This window comes from Anticarsia gemmatalis, chromosome 10 (assembly GCF_050436995.1).
Source record: "Anticarsia gemmatalis isolate Benzon Research Colony breed Stoneville strain chromosome 10, ilAntGemm2 primary, whole genome shotgun sequence".
NCBI classification, from domain to species: Eukaryota; Metazoa; Arthropoda; class Insecta; order Lepidoptera; family Erebidae; genus Anticarsia; species Anticarsia gemmatalis.
In genome coordinates this window covers 3,604,767-3,622,521 of record NC_134754.1, presented here as the reverse complement: position 1 = coordinate 3,622,521, position 17,755 = coordinate 3,604,767, and the positions used below count along the sequence as shown (strand labels likewise).

At 33.9% G+C, this 17,755-nt stretch overlaps 2 protein-coding genes across 2 annotated transcripts; both read right to left on the bottom strand.

Annotated features, from left to right (window-relative positions):
- Positions 1–711: 711 nt before the first annotated feature.
- Smyd5 (SET and MYND domain containing, class 5) lies at positions 712–7,155 on the bottom strand. The gene is made up of 7 exons (XM_076119230.1): positions 6,959–7,155; positions 6,766–6,893; positions 6,171–6,407; positions 5,627–5,864; positions 4,482–4,659; positions 3,884–4,098; positions 712–3,559 (listed from the first exon to the last, which is right to left on the bottom strand). Exons 1-7 carry the CDS (start codon positions 6,995–6,997, stop codon positions 3,440–3,442), a joined length of 1,155 nt encoding a protein of 384 aa, XP_075975345.1. The 5' UTR covers positions 6,998–7,155; the 3' UTR covers positions 712–3,439.
- Positions 7,156–7,298: 143 nt separating this feature from the next.
- Positions 7,299–17,656, bottom strand: LOC142976141 (organic cation transporter-like protein). The gene is made up of 7 exons (XM_076119386.1): positions 17,219–17,656; positions 14,023–14,230; positions 9,578–9,678; positions 8,670–8,821; positions 7,952–8,578; positions 7,663–7,844; positions 7,299–7,574 (listed from the first exon to the last, which is right to left on the bottom strand). The coding sequence occupies exons 1-7, from the start codon at positions 17,389–17,391 to the stop codon at positions 7,407–7,409; spliced, it is 1,611 nt and encodes a 536-aa protein (XP_075975501.1). The 5' UTR covers positions 17,392–17,656; the 3' UTR covers positions 7,299–7,406.
- Between the last annotated feature and the right edge of the window lie 99 nt (positions 17,657–17,755).

Below are 17,755 nucleotides of genomic sequence, written 5' to 3'. Positions count from 1 at the left end.
TGTTTACGTTATTTTATTGGCATGGAAACAACTATATTTAAATTAAAAGTGTAGTACTCAAAATCAATAGTCCACTAGATACACTATCTACTCAAACGTCCAATGGATACTTTCAAACGTCCAATGGATACTTTAGTATCCAAAATTATATTACAATAAATACAATACTATCCATGGACGTTAGACCGGCAGATTTTTTAGAAGCACTTTCTCTACTTACAGGTTGCCTGTTCTCTTTCTGTGGGTACACGTTTCTGTATTTGACCTTATGTTAACAAATTCCGTGTATTCGATTTTTTTTACAAGTATTTTCTTTATTTTTGTAGGGTTGGAGTAGCGGGCGCCCTAGTTTATTATAATAACACATCGTAGCAGTTACGCACAGCTCTACCTTTATCAAACAGCATTAGGTTGTCTGTATATTTTATATCATATTTGATATAATTCCAAAACAATTTTTAAACCAAATAATATCCTGACGTACTTATAGTGTCAGTAAAATAATATTTTTTTGATATCCACAAATATTTTATTTCTCTTCAAAACAAAAGCATAACATTTTTGTATAAAGCAACATTATATTGATATAGCAACATTATATTGATATAGCAACATTAATATATCTGCAAACAATTATTGTTTCTGGACAGTTTGGTGTATGAAAAAATAACTTTCGTCTATGGATTTAACAGGCGGCTGTAATAACAGATCTTACGGCAAAATTCATATTTAATTAAGTAATTACTAATTACTTATTCTTAGGCTTATACATATTGATTTAATCTTCTTTTACACATTTTGTCACGAGTTATTTTTACTCATTCTGCTTGAAGCATTTTTGATATCTTTAATAATGTCAATGGAAGACTTACATGGAATTTTATAAATTAGTATACTCGGTCTTATCTCGGATGGTAAACAAAGTAAGTAATAGGCCTTTTACAATTGCACAAAATCTCAAACTAATGCGTAAAAGAAGTTTATTTCAATACATATTAATTGATATTACATTAATTTAATGCTATTTCAGAACATTCTACATACACTATTTGGCACAATTTAGTACCCTGGTAAATAACATGCACTGGAATACTTATTTTAACATGAATACGTAATAAATACGTAGGTACATATTACATAAATACAACAACAAAGGAGCCAATAAAAACAAAACAACTCTGACAAGTGGCATGAAATGCCAAATATTTAGTCCAATCACACGCTTCATTGAAACTTATGCAAATTATTTAAATAACTGCATCGCAATAGAGTTGTCAACAAACCCAATCACACGATAAGCCCATAAAATAAAGCTTTTAGCGGAAGCCGATATAATGCACGTATGCAAAATATCGATACAAACGTATCGAATTAGCGTCAAATAGAATCACTATCGAGCGACAAGTGTGATTGGTTATTTTACAAAATACGACCATAACGCATAAACAATACAACATTAAAGACCAGCTTAACAGCTAATGATTAACCAACTCTTGTACCACATTTTCTGCGATTAATAGTTTTAATTTGAAAATGTGACAGTAAAGATGTCAACTGTCAAAAATTCACCAGATTAGCTGCCTGGCACTTATCCAGAACTTGGTCAAACTGGGCTTAAATGCAGTAAAATAACAAATATGACTAAACAACGATTCAACTGCAACTGTCTACAACACTACATTGTAAATAGTAACATCTAACATTTCTCGCTAACTTTCTACGATAGAATCTAAGAGATATATCTAACATTGTGCACAGTTGCAATAATTTGACATATTCCAACATCACACAGAAAACAGTGGCATAGCGAAAATCTAGACTTATTGTAAATGCATGTACTTCTGACTTTAAAATGTTTGATGTAGGTAGATGCTTATTTTTGTGAGCCTATACAGGCTGACATTATCATATCACACCATGCTACGAAGTAATGATATACGCAATACAATGCGCTGTACTCCTTAAATATACGTGTGTTTTTCAAACGCGTTAAAGATTTGTTACACCTCGCCTTTGCCACTGTTTGAAGCTACACTCACAAAGACTAAACATATTTATTTTAGGCCGACACTAAATAGGCCGATTATCAAAAATTCGATTGCTTACACCCCACTTTGGACCACCTATCCCTGCTATACTTTGACACCGACAAATAACAATCAATTTTCAACTTTTTTGTAAAGAAGTAAAGTTGAAAATTGTACGAACATTTTCTGCTATACAACTACAACGTCACACTACAGCTACACTCTACATTATCGTCTTACTTTCTCGTTGCACATTTCCATTTAAATTCTTAAGTTGAAAACATTATAATCTTTATTTTAAAACATCAGTTATCAACCAATTTAACTCTCTCTCTCTTTGTCAACCAATGTTACAATGTACTAAGTTTTGCATGAAACAGTTTCTCGACACCAATTATACAATGATTACGTCACACTGTTAGCTGAACTCATTGCTAGTGATCAAATATTTACGGCCGAATGCAACTTTCAAATCATGGACCACTGGAACCCTCCAGTGGGTAGGCGGCCTTAACATCGGCGGGAGGCTAGCTTACGGAGCAAAGACACGGTGAAATATTATGAAATAAGATTGACAAACTGAAGATTAATTCACATCTAAATATTGGTTAATATTGCAGTATTTTCTCGCTCCGCAGCCTCACTTCGCTTAACAAATATTTTCCTAACACTGTCAGTAGCTTTTTCTAAATGGTCATTATTACACTATAGCTACTTAATCTGAGTAGAGATTGAAGAAAGTGGATTTGTCATGAATATTTATTGAAGCTAATTAAATTATTATATTTTCTATAAATGGTCATGAAATACTTGCTTCTGTTTAAACCATCGTAGTTTACAGTAAATATAATTTATGCGATTCTGTATAACATATACTATATTTTACAATGAGAGCATACAAAATATTAAAATAAAAATAAAATGTTGACGCTGCCATGACCTATAATGCATTATAACAATAAAATATATAGACATATATTATATTAGTACAACCATTCAACAGTTATATACTTTTCATTGTTCACACATCATATCATACTCAATGTCTCACATCATATTCAATTTCTATAAACATTATATTACCACATAGTCTATGTACGGAATCTTTAAAAAATGCCCAAATAATCAAAAAGTACCAGAAAACTCAAGCTAATTTTAAATAGATAATCAAAAATGCGGTATTGCTATTGTTTAATGTATAGACTCATGACATTACTCTCATTCACTATACAATATACTTTCCACCAAAAAAGTGTACACACAGTCACACATATAACACCGACATACACTTATTCCACAAATATTTGTCACTGATACGTATACTAGAGTATCACTACGCGACACTTGGCCATTGTTCGCGTTCCATTGCCTCGTCACAGCCCGAGCAGGCAGAAGGCAAGTAAGTTGGAACATCAGTCATCCGCGTCTATTTCTTCGTCGCTCATCTCCTCCTCGCTCGTGCAGTCGGGTTGGGAAGACTGTTGGCTGCAGCGCTCGCACCAGCATACGAATAAGTAGTTTTGAGCAAGTTCCTGTGAAAGACAATTCAAATTCATAATTCGTTCAGAAAAAAAATAGAAAAACGAGCAGTCAATTGGGATCGTTTTTCCCACATAAATCATTTACGGAAAATATGGTATTAAATATAATTTGTGTGGATACTCTTATAAATGGCATTGTGCAGGAGTTAAACGAAAAAATGTAACAGAATCTATTTTTTTGCTCACAGCTGTGTTACATTGCTTTTGCACTAATAGAGCCCTAATTAACACAACTATTTTGGACAAGAAATTAGGTAACTAAATAAGAACAAAGTCACATGAATAATTGAAATAAGGTCATAAATTTTCACTTACTTTTTGCCTGGAATGCCTCGACCTTTGCAGTGAGCATTCATCAAGATAACTGATGCAGATCTCATCTCCCGGCAGGATAGGCTTGAGTGCCTTTAACTGCACTCTATGATTGCCGTAAGGGAACGTCGACTCGGCGTTGGGCGCACAGCTGTGGTTACACGCACTTTGCAGCTGGAAGAGCCCTGAACCTTCTGTGTTTAGGAATGTGCCTGATTCTGAAATTGTAAAGTATGGAATCAGATATACTTTCCCCTTAATAAAAGAGATTCATGAAGAGTATAAAATAAATAAATGAAATAGTATAAGTACTGATTCCTAGGATGATTAAATAAGGTAATATCAAAAGTAAGTAAGTAGCTTGTGAATCTTATTACTTTGAACATTGAGGTGTGACTCATACAAGATATTTAAGAATGTAAGGGCATTTACTCTTGACTCTGACCTCCTGACATGACCTACTTTTACTCACTGAAGACAAATAATGACTAACTAAACTGATAATTGAATTAAAAATTGCAACTTTATGTTGAAGTTTCTTCCTCTGTTATTGACATTAATAACTTATTGATTCAACAGTCAAACAAATTAATTAACAAACCTTCTTCCACATACTGATAAAGTTTGTCAATAAACAGGTCCAACTGTTGCCTCTCATCATCAGACATGGTGAGCTCCAGTACAGCATTCACCCACATAGCTAACGGACTAGTGCCAATACCTTGTCCATTAGTGCCCACTAGTGCCATTAGGGTGCAGAAACCTTCTGGAGTTAAGAACTGAAAAATATAACAAAAATACATGAGTACCAAAATATGAACAACAATTGTTATAGCTCCTCAATTAAACTTGTCTGGAATTATATCATAGATACACATTCAAATAAAAAAAAATGATTTAAATATTACTCTTCCATAAAGTTGTGAGCAAAATTATTATAGACAGGAACAACATATCAATCAGTCATTAGATCCTAATGTAACAATTCGTTTTTGATTTCATAAACAATTATTTTCATACAAAAAATCATTTCATGATATTTCACAAAGGGTGGTGATTTGGTAAAGCACCCTAATGAATCTTCATGTCATATTACATATAGTGTGTTTGAAAGTCTGACTGTACCATAGCACATTATTCCAGCAAGACAACACACAACCCGGCTATAATTACACTTGTTATTTAAGTTAACAATTACAGATCACTGGGTTCAATTGCTGCCATACTCTGTAATGTGCCTTGCATGTAAGAAACGAATAAACATAATTCAAACAATGTATTATTGACCCAGAAAGACCTCCTGTCTTGTGATCAATTGTCTCAAGATCTAAATGTGCCTGTGAATGAACCTTGTTCTAATTGTATAAAATGCATGGCCATGTGCATTCAGTGCATTTATTGACATTGAGTCTATAGACGTACAATATAAGTCAATAATGTAATGTGGATAATTGAAAATATGCAATATGTATAATGCATAGTTACAGTGAAGTAACAAATTGCTTTACTGCTGTTTATTTTGTTATAAACTGTTGTTTGAACAACTTTATTTGCTATCTTACAATAGATTGATCAGCCCTGTATTAATCAGTGCTAAAAGATCTTAATTTAGAACTTCTCAAATGCAACTCAAATGTATTGGCAAAGCAATAGCATGCTTTTGAATCTAAATATCAATATGTTGCATTAGTATTCATTTTTTCACCATCAGAACTACCATCATTCATATTCTAATAATGTACCAACCTCTTGTACATGGTCTCCACTAACAACATTAGCCGTCAACTCTCTCAATGTATTCAATTGATCAACAAACTGTTCTCCTAACAGCTTGTGAACCAATTCAGCATCCTCATTCACAGTACGGTGACAGAACTGTTTGACTTTAGCCACTGCATCTGATGGGTCTGAACTTTGTTGAATGTATGCCAGTATTCTGACTAGTAACATTATACTTGTAGTTTCAGGTGGGTAGTGCATTTGTCTGGAAAGGAATAATTAAAATTAATATGGAAAATGAGCAGTACTGACCTATACTGTACAATTGAAACTTTCTGAAGTGCAAGCTCAAGAATAATTAGGTAAATATGTACTTCTTCCAATAAGACCAAATTTTCAAATATTGCTCTGCAATATTATAGTATTACTCTTATGATACATTATTAACATTATGAGGTATTGTTCAAATCTAAACACATTATACAATTATCACATAATATTTTTACCAAATCATTACATTTAATTGTCATCAATGTTCTCACCATGTAAAGATGTAACACGAAATACTTACTTCCAAGCTTCAAGTAACACAACAATAGGATGCTGAGGGTCACTAGAATCATGGCACAAAAGCCTGTGATAAGCAACAAAAGCCTTCTGCTTACATCCCTCAGAGCAGTACAACGCTCCACAATGATCACAGTTTGTTATAGCCTCAAGGTTAGTCTCAAAGCAGTCTGAATGTGGAAGCACAATGTCAGGCTTGCAAGAAAGACGCCTCACATTTTGTTCTGGTGTTTCTAAAGGCCTGTAAATAAACAAATAGTAACACATTAAAAAAGTAATTATTGCTGAATGCCAGTTATAATTTTAGAAGTTGTGTATTATATCACAGAATATTCTAGTCGATTTCTCAGAACATCAACAAATAATAAGTGTAAATTGATTCTGTTATAAAATACTTGCGTCATTAGTTGTTTTTTGCGAGAATAGCGCATAACAAATCAATTAAATGGTTTCCGACAAATATTATGTTCATTCGTATTTTTTGTTGATTTTCTTATAGAATGTAAATATAGACATTTGTTGTGATATACGTATTTTAAACAACTATATTTTTTATGTTTTTTAAGAGGTTTTCATAGAAGATATAATCGGAAGCTCACCGCATACAGTAATCACAGGCCAAATATCTGTAGGCCGCATTCCAAGCAAACTGACAGGAAACTAACGGTTCCTCTTCCAATATAACATCGCCTTGATCATATTTCTTCGTTGCAAACAATGCTTTGCCCTGTAAACCAATAATTTTAGCAAAAACCCGCACAAATCTGAAACATACTTCAGACCAGAACTCACCTTCTTGCTGTTCGACGTTCTTACTTCATAGCCTTCCATTTTTATAGGAGGTTTAGTTTTTTTAGGTTTTAACTAAAATAACTAAATGTATTATTTTTAAGAGAGGAATATGGGAATGATCTATTTATCACAATGCTTTATTATTCCAGGGATTTTGAGGTTAGGTTACTCGAATATTGACATTTAATTAATTTGACAATACATTCCACAGACTAGAAATACTACGATCGGATACACATCAAAAACGTTTCTTTGCAGCTTTTGACGCAGTAATGATAAAGATCTTTTTGTATCACTGAGCGTAAGAATGGGCATTTTTGAAATAAATAATATACAAATATAACTAAAACATACGTATTTTTATTATAAAATAATATCTTACGGGACATCTTGACAATGCTATTTGGTATTCAGTATTCAAAACGTAAACAATATCAATAAAATCATTTTATAACTTTGTACAGTGATCAGTTTGATTAGATTTATAGGTTTCAACTTGTGCGATGGTATCAAACATGGGCAAGTTCTTGGTCTCCGGTGTAAACGTTAGCAATGAAGCAGCTATCACTGCAGACAATGCGAACAGAAGTGATGGGAGTGCCGCAACTTCCGTAATCTGAGAATTAAAGAAAATCTATATTTAATTACAATTCAGGACGAATAATTCGATACTGATTAAGAATTTATAATAGCAAAAATCATACCAGGAGAGGCGTTAACGGCGCTAACATGCTTCCAAGCCTGGCTGCAGTGTTACCCCAACCGAACAAAGTGCCTCGAACACTAGTAGGGAATAGTTCCAGACTGTATGTGTAGATACCAGTAAAGCAAATCACTACGCCAAGTTTTCCAACCAGGAACAAGAGTAACTTAAGCCACGATATCGCTGAAAAAGAGTCATTAGAATGTTAATAATTTTTTATACAAAGCAGAACCAAAAATAATTAGGTATTGATTGAAAATAAAACATGTAATGCCTATTTTATTACTTACAATCAGGCGCATAGCTCTGAGCAATCAAGAAAACAGCAGACACGAAATAGGCGCACTGTAGAGTAATTCTTCTTCCAATCTTATTGAACGCGAAGTAGGCAATAATTTCTCCAGGGAACGACGTCAAAGCAGACAGAATGAAATTCGTGTACTTATTGCCGGGTAGCAGTACGCAGTGCACCAAAGTCCCATAGTACAAGAAACTTGAAGTGAAGAAACAAAACGACGTAACGGCCAAACGTGTCATTATCTCTTTTGAACTCATTATGACTTTCATATTCTCTTTCTCCTTCTGGTCTTCTACGTCGAACTGCGATCTCATGTCATCATCACTATAACTTAATATTTCTTTTTCGGCAATGTCTATTTTGTTTATCCGAGCTATTGACAACAGAGTGGTCTTCGCTCCTTCCATCTTTCCTCGCAACATTTGCCATCTGGTACTTTCTTTCAGTATGAAGAAATAGCCTATAAAGAGTATCATTGGAGAATAGACTACCAGGATCAAATATTTCCAGTATTGTAGCGTCATTGCCAATATGGCAAAGACAATTTCTCCAAGGTAGACAGCATATGAAAAGATAACTCCTGCCATTACTCTTTTAGTTTTTCCTCCAACTTCAATCACTAAAAATAATGGAATAATTAACATATTTTAGATGCGTGTTTTCAAGTAAGTAAGTACTCAAACAGGTAGTTAAAAATATTTCCTTCTTACTTAGTACGACTCCGACTGTGTAAAGTCCAGATCCCATTACGGATTCCATAAATTCGAGAAACAGATACGGGTAATAATCTTTTAGGAAGATCTTGAAAACGCCAATACAAGCACCAACAGCACATATTATTAGCGTCGGTTTTCTTCCAATTCTGAAACATTAACGACAATTAAAATCTGTATAAGTGTACAAAACATGTCCATTACTTCCCTGTAAAAACTGATTTAATAACTAGTCAGTCCACTTCTAAGAAAACTAAATGCATGGGTACATAGCAACAAAAAATGACAGCATATTTTTGTGTAGGTACAAATACATCTGACCAATGAATGTTCTACGGATCAAGTATTATTAAATTTAGCCGTAAATTTTAAACCCGTCAAGCAAGACGGTTACATAATCTTATGTAATTCGGGCAAACATATAAATATAATAACATTGACCTTAAAGAATAGTAGGAAATCGACGTGCAGTATTGTATTTATTACCACAAGTTTGATATGATCACGGAACTTTATCGGTTAGTGGATTCAAGCGACTTGTTTACAGGGCACAAATTAGATGCAGATTGATCGATATTATACCGAGACATTGTAAAGGGCACTTGGAGTAAATAACAACAGATAGCTATATCCACACGTTATATTTATGAAAGTTTAGTCCATAATATATCCGTGGCCTTGTTAATCTCGGTGAGATAATAGTCTTTGTTGTAACTTTAGTTTAAAAGTTAAAGCTATTCCGCCAGGAGTATCCATGACTATTCATATTCAACACTGGACGTAGAAAGGGGTTACCGTCCTAGTAGACGGCTAGGGGCCTGACGTTCCCTAAAAAACGGACTATAGGGGGGGTAATAGGGTTGGGTTGGAAAAAGCACTTAGAATTTTGTCTTTGTGGTTCTTACTTGTCAGCTATCCATCCAGTAAACGTCATAGAAAGGATCATACCAGCATTGTGTACGCCACCCACCATGTTGACTTTCAAAGGCTGACACGCCAAATTCATCTAAAAACAATAATAAATTATTACGTAAAATAAATAAGGCATTCGCGATTTTAGACTAAAGGTGTTAACACATGTCATATTTGGAGTTTGATATAAACAAGATCTAGAATTATTTCCTCGAATTATGTCTAGAAACGAATTCCGGTTACTGCATAGGTTTGTTTTAAAAATTATTACGGAGGCGGTAAGTAATACCTATCAGAAAAAGCCAACCACAGTAGCTACCAATGTCAAAAGAACGTGGTGGCTTCAGCTGCATATGCTACAAAGAGTATTTTATTATGCACGCAATAGCTTAATCATCTGCAATAGATGAATACAGGCCTATCATTGATTTCGAAGCAAGGCGTCGTCGACTTATGTAAAAAAAAACGCAGATTTTTCCTCATGGGCTGATACTTTCTTCGACACATAGTATTCGATTCGGATGATTTCTTGGAACTGTTAAGAGAACAACTTTTAAGGAAAATCAACGCAGGCGTCGTTTCAATATTGACTTAACTCAATAATAATTCGGCAGTGCTAAATAACTCGAACTTCTAGATAGATACTTATAATAATATGTAGATATGATAGATAGTATCAACTATGAGACGCAAGGTTTATGAGATTTCAAAATCATTATTGAGACATTGACCTAATAGAACGGTTTATCTAAATCCTGTATTAAATTACGTTATATTTGCAGGTGAACGACTTTTGATAAATTTAAAAATGCATTTTATCGTAGGTACCTAGGTAGGTACATAATATGTACATTAAAAAATAATTTCCGTTTGTTATCCAGGCAATGTGTAATAATTAAAACTATCGATTCTGTATACTGAAAGAATGATACAATTGTAGAGTGGCACTGTAATAAAGATTATGCGGGGAAAATAGCAATGGAAATTCTAACAAGCATGTCAAAATAAATAAAAATAAGACTGACAACCAGGAATCTAAAATTCTCACGTTAGACTTTGCCTAACACGTAGATACAGGCAGCAAAGTGTAGAAACGTCGAGAAACGCATAGACAAAGCAATAATTAAAATTATTGAAATACTTAAAAACTACGTAACAATTGAATTAAATTACGCATAAAACACAAAGGTAGCATACATGCCGACGTCACATCGGCTTGACCAGACATGATACCTACTTTTATTGTGTAGGTATCTCTTTTTTACAATATGTATTCTTGTTGATTTCTAAGGGGAGGATCAAATTTTTTGTACAGAAATCTCCATGTCGCCATGAAAACGCCCATAATTTGCATATTGAAAGGGCATTAGGATGAAGAAATGTTACTGGTCGATTAATTACTTGGCTGAAAAAAGGACATGTATAGATCACTGGGTCATTGATGTATAGATAAGGATATGTATAGATGGGACAGGGTCACACTCTGGACAAGTAACTACCTACTTAAAATTTAAAACTTTAGCTGATGCCTTCTTCACCGTTTCTTCTCTTGCGTGTAAAGGAGACTGATGCACAAAAAGGAGCCTGCGACACTTGAAGATAATCAAACTTTGGTGCAATGATTATCAAAGCAAAGCTAGAAAAGTTCGTGAGACTAGCTCGCTAAAAGACTCTTCAGCGTTTTTTTTCAATAGACCTTCATTCGCAATCTATTATCCTTAATTCAGTGCCAATGACACGAAAGTAGAAGCAGGTAAGACTTACTGAAACAATATGTTTACGCAAGTTACCTTCACCTACGTAAAACTACGCATATCGCATTGACAACAGCGCATAAGCAAACACATATGGCGTTACGCGTACCATAACTTAGTTTTATAATATATGTACTACATTAATCATTTACACACCTAAGCAAATGCGAATGATAAAATTAAAAATAATATAGGTACGTATTGGCGAATCTCGGTTTCATTGATTGTTTTAATTTGTTTTCGATTAAAGGGGCCGGTGGATTAGAGTACACGTCATAAACGCGTAAAATGTTATTTGCGACCGGCACGATTAAACGGCGTCAAAGATGTAAGGAATTAGATTTAAAATCATTTACTTTTGAATATCCTTCCAACAAGTTCAAGGTCTCAATTTATGCACTGTTCAATAACTTAGTAGGGAGCCTTGTTCAAGCCGTTGAATTGAAGGTACCTACTCAAAATTTAAAAAGAACATCAGTAACCCGCAAGCTTAAGCAGCTGACGGTGCTTTATTTGGCAAATAGGGATAATCTATACTAATATTATAAAGCTGAAGAGTTTGTTTGTTTATTTGTTTGTTTGAACGCGCTAATCTCAGAAACTACTGATCCGATTTGAAAAATTCTTTCAGTGTTAGATAGCCCATTTATCGAGGAAGGTTATAGGCTATATATCATCATGCTACGACCAGTAGGAGCAGAGTACCAGTAAAAAATGTTACAAAAACGGGGAAAAAGTTGACCCATTCTCTCTTATGTGACGCAAGCGAAGTTGCGCGGGTCAGCTAGTCATTGATAAGCCGAAATAATGGTACACGTTAAGACTCTCTTCAAAGTTGTCGAACTATAATGGTTATAGAGAGGAGATCTGTCTGACAGCAGATTAAAATTTATAAGAATATTCCATCATGAATATTGGTTTTAGAGTTCGTTAAAAAAACAGTTACTACTCTCACTGTGATAGGTTTCCGCATATAGCAATCGTTGGTCAATCATCATTATCAACACGAAATCGTGAAATTAATTTGTGAAAAAACCAGTTCTGTTATAGTAATAAATAAAATTACATATTGAGTATATTTATAGAGCATCAATGTTACGAACCTGCTAGACGAGACATGCAATAAGAATACGTCTTGTGTCATTAAAACTCCTTTGAATTTTGTGTATTACATTATTATTACTATTGGTATACATTTCACGTAGCTCTATGACCAGTTAAGTAAGGACGCAAATAGTATACAATATACGGCAGACCTGCATCAAATTTATGTAACAGCCGTGTGAAATAAATGTTTGATCAAAATCTACTTTTTTAAATTTCATAACTGCGCAAGGACCCCATTCGTAATCTTCCCGATCCTGTTGAAAATAGAATATTTTACTATCGAGTTAAATCAGTAGGCATTTGAGGTCCAGTAAAACAAAAAAAATTGGAACCATAAAGACAAGAAAGTTTCGTTTCTATACAATCGTGTAATTTTGAATGCGATGTGTTAAGTACTCTACATGTTTTAGAAGCGTTTTACGCACTTCGCATTATAATAATAGCTTTTGTTTCTACTTTCTTCTTGTTACTAATTGCACATATAAACTATATCCATCCTTTACTAAATCTAACATTGGTTTGGAAAAGAATTAGAAGCTACATATAGCCTATGTACCTTCATTCCTTTATTAAGGTAATTTGTATATCAACAAAAATATTCCGCTGTCTATTTTTTTCTTCATAATAAAAGGTATATTCTGTACACCTAGGATGAAACAATAAAAGACCTATTTTAGATACTCAGTTAATGTCAAAAGTCACCCGTCGTTTCAAGAACAGTGAAATTGCGTCACAGTCTGGACAACCATCTTCTTTGTTATAAAGTTGATGAAGACCATCTTGTTCTTAGGAGATTCCTATCTTTTCCGCTTACTATATAAATTATTATTTATCGGTCTAACTATAACTACATCCTTCTAAACAAATTACAATCCGTTGCCTTCGGACTAGTCTTTGCAAAAAACTTAGACACCAATTTGCACGATAGGTATGTAAACTTAGTATCGCTACTTTTCCTTCTATTCGTGAAATATAGTCCGCTAATTGTACTAATATAACGCAACAATTTAGCGGTTATGTAAAAACCGCAATAACATTTGACGGGTGAATAAATTGGCTAATGTCTGATGCTAATAGTCTGCTGCAGTACTAAGGTGTCTAAGCAACTATGTATTTTTTTTAAAAGGGCAGTAGGAATATTAGTGGCCATATATACCTACCACATAAACTGGTCTATGAAGTGACTCATAAACAAGCATTGTGCACGATTTTCTATACTGATAGTTGTTTATGCAGAATAAATTAAGTCGCTAACTCGTTAATTGCCAGCAATAGAGCGCTTTTTTTCACACACGTCTGGCGACACACGTGAGTTTATTTATATGGTTTTAAATAACCATATACTTATTTCTTGGTATTGGTACCTTATTATGCTGATAACCTTTGAGAGGGAAGATTATGGTTATGGTGAGATATTAAAACTGTCACAGACATACGCAAAAGAAAACTTTGGGGTCAGTCTTAAGAAAAATTGTTTTGAAGTAGTAAATTTAATATAGCGAGAATTTCCTTTCCTTCCAAAAAAATGTTTGAGTTTGCGTTTGTCTATAACGGGAGGCGAAAAAGTCTGAACTTACCTCAGAAACAATAGAATTGTTATTTTCATAGACCCAGTCGTAGCATTCTTCTACAACATCGCTGAAAGAAGTATTGGAGCAAGCCAGGTTCTTCGTATACCTGCTGCGTTTGTTCAACACCGGCCTGTAGCATTTTGAATCCGTATTTTCTGGCCACCAAGAAGGTGTTTCTATCGAATTTGACGTCTCACACTCAGGCACGCGACATCTATGTAAACAAATAAGGTTGTTGATCAATTGCGATCAATAAGAACTATTCATCAAGTCTTCAAGGTATCCTTGTAAGTTTCCTTCATCAATCATTGCAAAATTGAGACAATTTATTGCTACAATGAGTTCAATTGATACTGACTAACATACATTATGCTGTATTACGAATCAATTGGGCTCTATCAAAACATTTTAGGTATATTGCCTACGAGTTTATAAGATCTTGTTCCTGAACATTCATAATTTAGCGTCACCGTACTAATATTAAAATCAAACTAAAGGCTGTTCAACTTTTTATGTGAACGCGTTGCTGTGCCTATTTTATGCACGTGACTTAAATTCCCATTATATTATCGTGTATTGGTAAAAATGTGTGGAAAATAAATTAATATTTATTCATTTATACCATAGATTGTGGGGTCCCAGGGAGATACCTGTTAAAGTGGACTTTTACGACCAATAATAAGTTTTAGCTAACCGGTTGTAACATTACGTCAACATTGGATAAATATCGCAAAAAACATATAAATTATATGCAAATTCTCCAATAAATAAATGGTCCTCTCTATGTAAAATAATTCAAGAACAGCAATAACGGTATGGAGTGGAAGTAGGTATTAAAGTAGATAAATGTCGAAGTTAATTTATTTAAACTAATTTTGACTGAGCGATATTGCAATCCCTTATACTCCTCCGTTTTAAAAGGGGCTTCTTCACAATCTATCCAGTCGACAGACTGTCGATCTTCTACCATTTGAAAATGTACGGCAGAAGGATAAGATTTTTTTATAGTGGCCGTGACTTTCTCGCTAGTTCTTGTCACAAGGCTGGTGGTAGATTCAGAAATTGTACCTAACAACTATTTTAATAGTATCAGCATTAGAACTGAATGAATAAATGATTTGATTTTGAACGAAGTCTACCTAACTACCTACCTATTACGTACCAGCCATAGATATGTCAGATATAGGTACTTAGGTATTCTTTTTCTGACCTCTGCCAGTCCTAAGTCAGTCCATCAAAAGCCGAACCGAAGTTTATTTGAGGAGTCACATAATTATATACACCTATATTCTGACTTAAATAAGACTACCTACTTACAGATAAATAGCACAAAGATGATTCGAATAGATAAAGATACTAGATATTTAAAGTAGATACATAACTACATTAAGTACATTTTAACACGTCGGTATATCAAAACATCGTATCGGGTTGGCGCCCTACGTGACAGCTGATATAAATGCATTAAATAAGGAAGTTATGTTAAAACTGATCAAGAATATTAAAAGTGATCACAAGGACCTCCAAGTCATTCCTAATATTTTTATATATTAGCTCAATTTAATGTCAAGAGTAGAGTAAAGTACAAGAAAGATTAAAAAGGCTGACCCACCTACCATATGGGATTCATAGCATAGAAGAGAGAGAGAAAGAGAATTAATTGCTCAATTTAATAGCTAACAGAATGAAAATTATTTGCTTAAATTTTTCAACGGCGTCATCTGCTATGTGCGGCGTACTACTTTTTGGCCTACTGTCAAGGGCATTGACGTAGGTGGATCCAAAAGGCAAAAGGGCACTTGGGCACGTGCAAAGAAGCTTATTATTATCTCAGTTGCACCAGTTTTGCATGCTAAAATGCCCTTGGTTAAGTCCGAAGCACATGCTTAATGCATTTAAAAGTTCTAGGCCAAAATCTATATCCACTCGATTTTTCTATTCTACCCAAAATCATAAAAAGGTCTCAAAATACATAGGTATGTACCTTTTTTATCGGTCTAGGTATAACGATATCTGGTTTGATACGTCTTCATTAAAAATGCAATTTTGATTTTATAGCTAGCTATAACTAGGTAGGTAGGTATCTATCGGTCCACCTGGTATCTATAGGTACCTATTAATTCTGTAGCGCCTAATGTTTTTGAGGTCACCTTGTCAATGAAAATCCTGCTTTTATGATCGAACCACTGCGGATTTATCTATTCAAGTAGATATTCACTGAATTGACATCAATATTTCCAAGTTTCATATCTGCTTTTCGTGTTAGCTACTGAATGTGGGGGAATGTTCACGATGACAGAAGTTTATAAAAAAAATCGTGAACCTACTGAGTGATAATTACCTATGTCGAGTTTTTGCTACATACATTTTCAGGATGTTTAATACAGATATTATACCTACTAACGTGCACTGTATCAAACGCTTACAAATTCAAACGACAACATTGACAGGGAGAAACCGGAGAAACCTAACGATTTTTTTAATGTTGATTTCACCATCTAAGCAAGGGGAAAGCCATGTTAAAATAACATAAGTATGTAAATTGACATAGTTCTTAAGAATATAGATACACAATGTGTGTTGTCGTTTCTGTAAGTTTTAAACTTAAGTAAAAAAAACTGGACCGGAAAAAAATACTATTTTGTAAATTCTAAGTAGGTATTTTGTAGAATAAACACACTTGCAAATCAATTTGTTTTTAGTTTCTAAATCTGTACAATGTGTAGGTATTGTGTGAAGTGCTTTTATTTTTTGACAAAAGCTGAATTAAAAAGCCTTTTATCCATAGGTAAGAAATAACAACAAAATCATTGATACGTGCTAATATATTAATAAGTGCCTACCAACTGACAAGTAAGTAATTATAGGTACCAGTACCTACGGTAACGGTTAAGTGACTGCAAAACCAGTTATAATTAATTTTGACATAATTCATAGTTCAATCCACATCATTAAAATTATTTATAAATAGTGTCGTACAACCGTACAACCTTCTCGAACAGTTAGATTTTTGTACATAAGTATGTGACAAAATTAGTTAAGTACATTAATTTGTTTGTTGTTTTTTTGTTTAGAGTAATTTTTGATCACTGATTGTTATTTCACTCCCCTGGAACTATAAAGGCGTTAAAAAATTATGTATCTAATTCCCGCCAGGAAAATTACAAAATAATCATAATTGGTAACTGGGTAGGTATCTTACCTGTAATCAGTATTTTCGGCAACAAACACATAATTCACGTGCGTCATAGAAATCATGAACAATGTTAAACAAATCCAAAAAAATTGTAGGGTTTGAAATTTTCCAAATTTTTCGAAAGGGTTAACATCTTCACTTTCATTTTTTGCAACTGTCGGATCAGAAACTGCGGTCATTTTATTAAAAATATAAATTAATTTCAGTCCTCGAGTTTTAGTTCGCGCGCGTTGATTTCTGAGGACGATCTGAACGATATGGCGATATCAAACGTTGAGATCGTACTAATACAATCATGTAAAAACCAACCTATTATACAGTTAGTAATAGCCAAACAAATATTTATAAAGATTGTTCAAGCTTTACTGCTTAGTTTACGGCTTCAATAACAACAATCCGGTCAAGTGCGAGGACGGCTATTATCGCGGATGTTCTGTACTAGACTGGGCTGTTTATTTGAACCTAATTTCATGAAGTGACTAAACCAAATAGCTTACAGACTCAAAGCTCGTCTGATGCGTGATATGACGTCAGAGCACATTG

Excerpts from the sequence above, each read along its gene's own strand:
- Smyd5 (XM_076119230.1), bottom strand. The coding sequence starts at position 6,997 with ATGGAAGGCTATGAAGTAAGAACGTCGAACAGCAAGAAG. Across the intron at positions 5,865-6,170 it reads GTGTTACTTGAAGCTTGGAA|ACAAATGCACTACCCACCTG; the intron begins GTAAGTATTTCG and ends ATTCCTTTCCAG. Across the intron at positions 4,099-4,481 it reads TTATCAGTATGTGGAAGAAG|AATCAGGCACATTCCTAAAC; the intron begins GTTTGTTAATTA and ends TTACAATTTCAG.
- LOC142976141 (XM_076119386.1), bottom strand. The coding sequence starts at position 17,391 with ATGACCGCAGTTTCTGATCCGACAGTTGCAAAAAATGAAAGTGAAGAT. Across the intron at positions 8,822-9,577 it reads ACTGGATGGATAGCTGACAA|AATTGGAAGAAAACCGACGC; the intron begins GTAAGAACCACA and ends TTAATGTTTCAG. Across the intron at positions 8,579-8,669 it reads CACAGTCGGAGTCGTACTAA|TGATTGAAGTTGGAGGAAAA; the intron begins GTAAGAAGGAAA and ends CATTATTTTTAG.